Source organism: Hippocampus comes, unplaced genomic scaffold (assembly GCF_001891065.2).
Source record: "Hippocampus comes isolate QL1 unplaced genomic scaffold, H_comes_QL1_v1.1 scaffold30, whole genome shotgun sequence".
NCBI lineage: Eukaryota > Metazoa > Chordata > Actinopteri > Syngnathiformes > Syngnathidae > Hippocampus > Hippocampus comes.
The window spans coordinates 300,596-308,611 of record NW_017805705.1 but is presented as its reverse complement, the minus strand read 5'-3'; the positions used below and the strand labels follow the sequence as shown (position 1 = coordinate 308,611).

General features: G+C 42.2%; 1 protein-coding gene across 6 annotated transcripts in view; it reads right to left on the bottom strand.

Annotated features, from left to right (window-relative positions):
- Positions 1-1,703: 1,703 nt before the first annotated feature.
- Positions 1,704-8,016, bottom strand: part of nedd4l (NEDD4 like E3 ubiquitin protein ligase) — a 29,438-nt gene continuing 23,125 nt past the window's right edge. For all 6 annotated transcript variants that reach the window (XM_019882916.1, XM_019882917.1, XM_019882915.1 and 3 more), the window contains 14 exons: positions 6,796-6,850; positions 6,631-6,689; positions 6,249-6,314; positions 5,450-5,679; positions 4,373-4,494; positions 4,225-4,295; positions 4,060-4,155; positions 3,818-3,891; positions 3,676-3,736; positions 3,516-3,575; positions 3,328-3,435; positions 3,087-3,183; positions 2,898-2,970; positions 1,704-2,515 (listed from right to left, as the gene is read on the bottom strand). In XM_019882916.1, the coding sequence (XP_019738475.1) occupies positions 2,413-2,515; positions 2,898-2,970; positions 3,087-3,183; positions 3,328-3,435; positions 3,516-3,575; positions 3,676-3,736; positions 3,818-3,891; positions 4,060-4,155; positions 4,225-4,295; positions 4,373-4,494; positions 5,450-5,679; positions 6,249-6,314; positions 6,631-6,689; positions 6,796-6,850 (1,275 nt within the window). In that variant the 3' untranslated portion in view covers positions 1,704-2,412. The remainder of the gene's footprint in view (positions 2,516-2,897; positions 2,971-3,086; positions 3,184-3,327; positions 3,436-3,515; positions 3,576-3,675; positions 3,737-3,817; positions 3,892-4,059; positions 4,156-4,224; positions 4,296-4,372; positions 4,495-5,449; positions 5,680-6,248; positions 6,315-6,630; positions 6,690-6,795; positions 6,851-8,016) is intronic.

Sequence of the window (8,016 nt, the reverse complement as noted above, 5' to 3'; positions counted from 1 at the left end):
ACATTAGTTACATATAACCCGTGTGTGTGTGTGTGTGTGTGTGTGTGTGTGTGTGTGTGTGTGTGTGTGTGTGTGTGTGGTTACACAAATTTGTGGTGGGGCATTGGCACCCCCTAGCCCTAGTCATATTTTCTCATACCTGTTGTTCTTTGTTTCACTTGATCAAGTCTTTTTTGCATTTCATATTTCAAAATAAAAGCATATATCATTCCTGCTGACACCATACTGTACCCATATCAGACGGTACTCTAGGCTGCAATATCGGTATTACATCGGAAGTGAACAAGTTGTATCGGGACACCCGTCATACTTTTTAATTCTGATGTCCAGATTTGAATGCCCTAATGTTGTTTATGGAATGCATTAGTACTCATTTTGTCTGGTGTCACATCAGTTTGTGCTCACACATTTAGTCTATCTAGTATACTAGCTTATCATATTTCATGTAAAGTTGGTTGAGTTGGATTGTTTGCCTGCCGAATAGTCTCATGAAACATTTGAGAATGATTATGTACATGCTGGAAGCAAGATGCCTCCTCAGAATTTTTTGCCATCTTTTTATGGTACCCACACACAACTAGAAACACCTTTTGGGGATTGTCAAATATACGTAAAACTGCTCACTTATTTAAGGCAACACATAATTGGTGGGGATAATATAGCGTTTTTTTATTTTAATTATAGGTGAACTTCACCTATAATGCCAGTTACATTATGTTGCAGTAAGTGCAACTTCCCGTTCTTATGTTTATCGTCACACTGTGAACAAGCCACTCCTGGTGAGAACAAGACAACGGAAGAGTTGAAATAGGTTTCACTTTTATTGGACTGAAGCTAAATGAACCACAAAGAGCTGAGAGCAGAGGCATCTTTAGAGAAAGAAATACACACACACATCTATATATACTTATATAGACTGCATGTATATATGTATACACATGACTGTCACCCTTTTTATAAAAACTAAACAGGCATATACATTAAAAAAAGATAAATGACAAGGAGGGTGGCGGAAATAGCAGAAAGTGGAAATAAAGTATTTTCTTTTTTTTTTTTAATTTATATTTTTTTTATGTGGTTGGTTTAGCAGCTTAACCACATTAGTCTGGGTTCTATTGCACCGGCTAAGCCTTGCTTCTGTAGATGTAGAATCACATTCAAAAGTTGACGACACAGGTGACCTCAGTGATGTATAAAGTGCCCTTTAGGTTCCATGGTGTTAGAAAAAAGTTCTATTCATTTAAATTTTTTGTATGAAACGTGCTGCTTAATATTCAAGAGTTTTAAATCACAGCTTGTCTCTTTGCTCTCTCTCTCTCACACATACACACACGCACTCACACGCGCGCGCACGCACGCGCGCACACACACACACACACACACACACACACACACACACACACACACACACACACACACACACACTCACACGCACACACTTCATTTTTAGTGTTGATCAGTAATACTTATTAAATGTAAAGCATACATACATTTATATACTGTCAAAAAAGACCAATATACAGCATTATGAACAAGCCAGGACTATTCTTGATAGTCTCACAGAAACTAGCCCCAAATCTCCGAATCAAGAGCAAACGCAACATCCATTTTGTCGTTTTCATGTTGCTTTTCGGTGCACTTTGATATTTAGAGTGGTTATAACAATAAGAAAAAAAAAACCATTTAATTTTTAAACATGTTTGCTGTTAATCACTGTAAAAAAAAAAAGTCTCCCCCCTTTCTTTTCAACTTCACTTTGCGTGATCTTTGAGAATTGTCAAAAATAGTAAACATCAGTACAAAGACATCATATTTCCTGACGGAATCATATCGCGGATTTAAAAAAAAAAAAAAAAGGAAAACAAAACATCAACAACTACATATGTAATAAAAAAAGAAATCATCTCCTAAATCGACAAAAAGGCTCCGGTGCCAACATAGGAGGGGGGCATAGCAGATTTCCTGAAGTGAGATTGGCTAGTTGGATTGCTAAAGTAATCCGGTGTTGGGAGCCACGTTAAGGCCTTGGCTGCTGTGCTAGCTAGAATAATAAAATGTTAGTAGGTTAGTCGTAGTGCTTCCACAGGGTGTAGTGGTGACGGGATGGTATTTCATGCTCATGCCAGGGGATTAAATACTCTCTCTCCTCCCCGCTGGGATCAGGAGGGGGCTGTGCCTTAACATAGAACCACATCCCCCCCAGGCCCCTGTTGAAAGACATAGTCGGCCTGTCAACTCGCTGTACAGTTGGGTATGGCTAACGGTCCGGCGTTTGCTAATCACATGCTACGACCGCCGATTTGGACGCTTTTGAGTTGTATTTCCCGTTTGTCAATTCCGATAAATCGGATGTTGCTTCGGATGTGTTTTTTTTTTGTCCCCCTCACGGAGGCCCTTCCCCCCGCAGCCCGTTTAGTCAACTCCTTCGAAGCCCTGCGCGTTTTCCACAGCCATAAGCAGCTTCTCCCGCAGGTCCTCAAATGAGTCATAGGTGGGAAGGTCCAAACGGTTGAAACTGGAAAAAGAATATTCTGTTAAAAACATTTCATGTGTTTCAAAAAACTGCTGACATCATTACCGGATTAAGTACTGGGTTTAGCAGTTTACTTTTAATGTGTGGAAGAACAACCGCGAATTACACGTGAGTCATGCCAGTCATGCTTTTTTGTTGTTGATGGAAAGAGGAAGTTGCCTATGGCTATCTTTCAACTTTTTCAATTCAATTTATTTATTTATTTATTTATTGCACATGTTATATGTATATGATTTTTTCATGCGGTCATTTTGATTTTTTTCAAATTTGATTTTTCCGTAAGTGTCGAGAAGAATTGAATTTTCTCTCAATTCATACGTCAAACATGACAAAAAAATAAATAAATGGTGTAAATCTGACATACCACGTGTGGGCTCTGGGCAGCTTATCCGGCGTTCCCCATTGCTCGATAGTGAACAGCTGAGGACCGTTTGAGCCTGCAACAAGAACATTTTAGCACTTTTAGCATCACATTTAGTTTAAAACAATTCATTTTGGAGCTCTAGTTTTGCATATGGTTGCTGTCTATCAAAAAGGAGCAAGAACGGCGAACCATAAAGCTCAGCGAAGCCGTTCATGGGCACCCGCGATGTTCCCGTAACAAACTGTAGAAGTCGGATCCTCTTTTCGGCATCCATTAAGAGGACAACCTGAAGGAGGCAAATAATAATACACACTTTACACTGCACAATCAAACGGTCACAACAGACATTGATCCAATGTCACATGTTGGTGTCGCCCCAAGGAAAAAAAAAAAAGTGGCATGAGTATACATACACAAGCAAGAGACTGACCTTCCAGAACCACTGGATGACCGGGTGGTTGGGACAGTAGCCGTTTTTGTAAACCGTGTGCTGTCGCCAGTCATTGACGTCGACGTCGCCCAGGCCGCACATGAGCAACTGCACCAACAGAGCAAGGCAATCAGCCGCAAGTGTTTAAATGTTCATTTTAGTTCATAAAAGTGACATCAAATGCATACCTCCAGTTCATTTTCATCAAAGATCTTGATCAGATCTATTTGGATGAGCTCGGTGAAGCCCTGAAAACAAGAAAACGGTGATTTCCACACGTCAGGGTGATTCGACAAGTTTGGGGTTACATTGCCCCTTAGTGGTGACGAGGCAGCGGTGCAAAAATACCTCCAGGAAGGCATTCATCTGCTTCTGCACCCGATTCACAAACCTCCACTGGATGACCAGACTGTCGGGAGACAAAGCGTGTCACAACCATAAGCAACATGTTGCCTTTACACATGAATTGTTACAGCACTGAGGATCTCACTCAATGTATTCCTTCTTGTTGTCATTGGTGACCACCATGTCCGAGCCGCTGGGCTTCAGGTCCACCTGGTATGTCTGGAGGGGAGAATAAATAAATAAAACATTAAAAATTAAAAATGAAAGTGCCCCTGTCCCATTGTTGATACATTAGACAGCCGTATTTAAAAAAATATATTTTGCAGTAACAAAAGCAACAGTCATTATTCTTTTAATCTCACGCACGAATCATGCAACGTTGCATACCTGTCCGAAGTTGTCCTCATCGATGCAAAACCGCAGGTCCAGCTCAGTGGGATCGTTTTCCAGGATCCACTTGAGAGAGTTGTAGTATTCACTGTCCTACAAGGAAAATGGCAACACTTATAACCAATACACCGACTCAGGGGTCTCGGGACTGCGATGGCTCACCACAGACTCCATGTCCTTCAGGGAGATCTGTTTACCCAGCATCATCTTGTAGAATGGTCGTATGAAGAAGCCTGCAGGGGGCGCAAGTGAGCTGTGTGTGAATACAAGAACCTGAGGTGGGCTTGTCAACAAGAGTTCAGACACGCACCGTCGAGTAGCTTTCCATGAAAGACGGCCATTCCCGCCACGCGTCCGATGAACTTGAAATAAGAAAGGTGGTCCTCATTGCACAGGCCAGAGTTTGGGTTGATCTGGAGGGTGTAGTTGTCTCTGCACATACGTCACAACAACAATCAATGGCTTCAGTGGACCTTTTGAGGGCCACGTCCAACAAATACTCGACCTTTCCATCACTAAGGCTGGATTGACACGTCGAAGTTTCACTGAGAATTGCAATTCCTTGCTCTTGAGTGACACAATTTGGATATGTGTCATAACATAGTCAGCGGCACAAGAAGGGGGCACTCACTAACCGCTACATAAGGTTTCTCATTTGTTTCACACAAGTGTAGAAGTATTTTTATATAAATATTAACTCTGATTTTGACTTACATACTGTAGGTTAGTGATAGACTACACGAGTATTTGGATTTGGCTGTCGTAGGAAGGGAACCTAGTCTTGAACAAAGAAACATATCCTCTTGTAAAATTACGGCCTTCAATTTGAGAAATCTCATGAAAGACTAAACATCCGTGGACACCCTGGTATATAAAACTGCGCACTGATCGGGCGGGTGGTCGGTTGTAGAATTGCATGTCGTCACTCTCTTGCTAATAAAGCAGACAAACACAAGATCACCTGCGGTTGCTCAGGAACAGCTTGAGCACAAGGTTTTTCTTTTGTACTACTTTTAGACCCAAGAACTCAAAAACAACGGCTCTATTGTCTACTCAAGGGCTTGATCACATGACATTAGTTTTGTTTGTTCTACCTTTGCTCTACATTGCGCAAAAAAAAAAAAAAAAAAAAAAAAAAAAAAATTAATGAAGGTAATTGCTGGCGCCAACAAAAGCAGGCAATCAGGAACCGTCCATTATATTCCCTTGTTTTGAATATGGGAAACAGTTTGCATCAGGATGGATTTTTGAATGAGAGGAAGAGTAAGTCCAAGTGAAAGGACGTTTTAACAAGTCCCACTGGGAAACAACACCTCGGCCAAACGGAGGTGGCATTTATTTATTTATTTTTCTATTTCAAGTGGGCGGAACTATTTCTTGGACTTACGTGGCAGAGTATTCAAAGAGACCGTAGTAGGGGTTGAACATCTCCTTGGACAAGAGGAAGAACCACTCTCGGGCCACGCCCCCGTAGTCCAGGCCCTTCTCCGACTCAAACTCGATCCACAGGCGTGCTTTTAAAACGTCGGGCTTTTTGAGCGACATGATCCGACGGTACGACTCCTCAAAGATGTTGCCGCGATGGAGCTTCATCTCGAAGCGGTTGGGGATGTCAGCCTGAAATTGCACCGATTAAAAAAAGTCTGGTAAAACCATAAAACACAATACATCTTTATTTATATGGATAGTGTGACCTTTAACATTACAACTATCGGGATATATTTTACATAAGAGCAATTTAACAAAACATCCTGACAATTTCTCCAACGTCAAACAAATTTAATTTTATGAAACGGTATTAACCTAAGGTACCTTCATTGCAACAATGGCTGCACTTTAAACTGTTTTTGTTGGGAAAGCAGTTTTGGATTACTACAACCAGCATCACTGAAAATAAAACTAACATTCTTCCTTGCGTCAGTTCCACTACTTTATGAATCATGTTATTGACCTTTAACATACTCCAGCAAATGCTCGCCTAAAAATTATTAACGCTCAACAGTAAGACCCCCATCAGTAGAAAATAACATGAAACAATGATTTGAAGTGTTGATTACAAAAAAAAAAAAAAAACAGAACCAAAACAGCCATGAATACTCAATGAGCTCCAAAGACGGCGGGAGGCCTCTGCAATCAAGCATCACCATGGAAATTTGGGAGGTTTTCCATTGCAATCATATACTTACCGGTTTCTTTAGCTTCTTCCGAAAGTAGTCATACTTTTGCTTGAACTCTCGAGAATATGGAACAGCCTGCGCAGGAGACCAAAAAAAAAAAAAAGCAACTTCAAAACCCCACCAGCATCCTTATGAATGAATGAGTGCGGACAATTTAACAGTGGTACTCTTGCCAACATTTGGCACCGGAATCACCAAAAAACTGTACACCAAACTGTACTGCTTGGTGGAAACATGGTTCAAAGTGCCAATATGAGAGAAATGACCCTCAGGCGTAGGAATGCTAAGTGACTTAAGTGACAGACTGACAGCAGGAGGGCAAAAGTGTGGAGAGGAGTGCGTGTCAATTCCAACGCATGGAAAACATCAGTACCGAGTGGAAACTACTCACGGGTCCAGTGATAGCAGGACTCTGAAGGCGAGGGTCCTCCCACTGTGTGTTCTTTGTGTCTAGATGAGACAAAACAAACAGTGGAAATTCAGAAATACATTACAAGATTAGTAAGCGCCACATGGCCCGTTGAGGGATGGAAAATATGATTCTCAAGTGTCTTACTGTGGTCAATGTAGAAGGTGCGTCCATCTGTGTGAACTCGCTCTTCCCACCCGGGCTACAAAGATAAAACAAAATGGAGGATGACAAGGGTGGAAACAAAAAACAAAAAAACAAGCACAACCACCATTTAAAACAGGCCATGCTCAAATAGTCATTCAAATCCGTTCTTTATTTCAGGCTGGATTGAACTCTCCCCAAAAGAAAACGTCAATAGCAAAGCTCAATCAAACACACCAAAAGACAGTTGATGTTTGCTTTTCAAATGATCACTCCTATTTGAGTCAGGACTGCAAAGACACGACAGATACCACCACACGTGACACAGAGAGGGCTCATCACCACGAGTATCACCACCGGCTTCCGGTTCATACCGGAGAGCTATCACTTAAGAGCTTAACAGTCACAGGCCACACACGCTCTCACCCAGCACCGGAAGTCAGGCAATTCAAGTCAGGATATAAAGGGGAGAGTGTTATTTATTTATTTTAATTGGTTTAATTGGGAGTAGGAAGGGGTTGGGGTGGGGGGTCCTTAAAAAAGGCCAAGTCTACATTCTCAGCGGACACATGGAGTTCCAACGTTTGGTTTGAAGTTTGCCTCCCTGTAAAACTGCCATCCTACATATAATATGCATGCCTAACTGACATTTGCACTCTGGAAAGAATTATTCCACAAATAAATAATCTCAATATTTGTTTTTTTTTTTTTTTCAGTGAGCCAATTTGGACGCCCACCGTCAAGGCACCACTGAACATTCGTCACCCTTCTAGCTAAAAACTGCACAGGGTGCTTTTGTCCCTCAGTGATACAGTTACACAGACATGGCGTAATCTTAGAGGCCCCCGGGAGAGAGCCAAACGGGAGGGGTGCTGGTGCAGAGGCCGTGCGGAGAAAGAAAGCTGGAGGGGGATGAAAAATTAGGAAGAGGTCAAACCCATTCATGCTGGTCAGAAGAGAGAACGAGAAATACAATGAAAACAGAGAAAAGAAAGCGTAGTGCTGTCCGCAGGCATGACGTGACCACAGCGTGGCAGACCAGACAGGTAGGTAGGCAGGCAGAGGGAGGGAGCCGACCAACCTCCTCTGGTAGGTGCTGCCAAACACACACGGCCCCGGGGGGGTTTGGGGAGTGCGGAGGAAGTAGTGGACATTATTAGATCCACCCGAACAGAAGAGAGCAATAAGAGAACATACACACGCATGCGCACGCCAACCACGCAC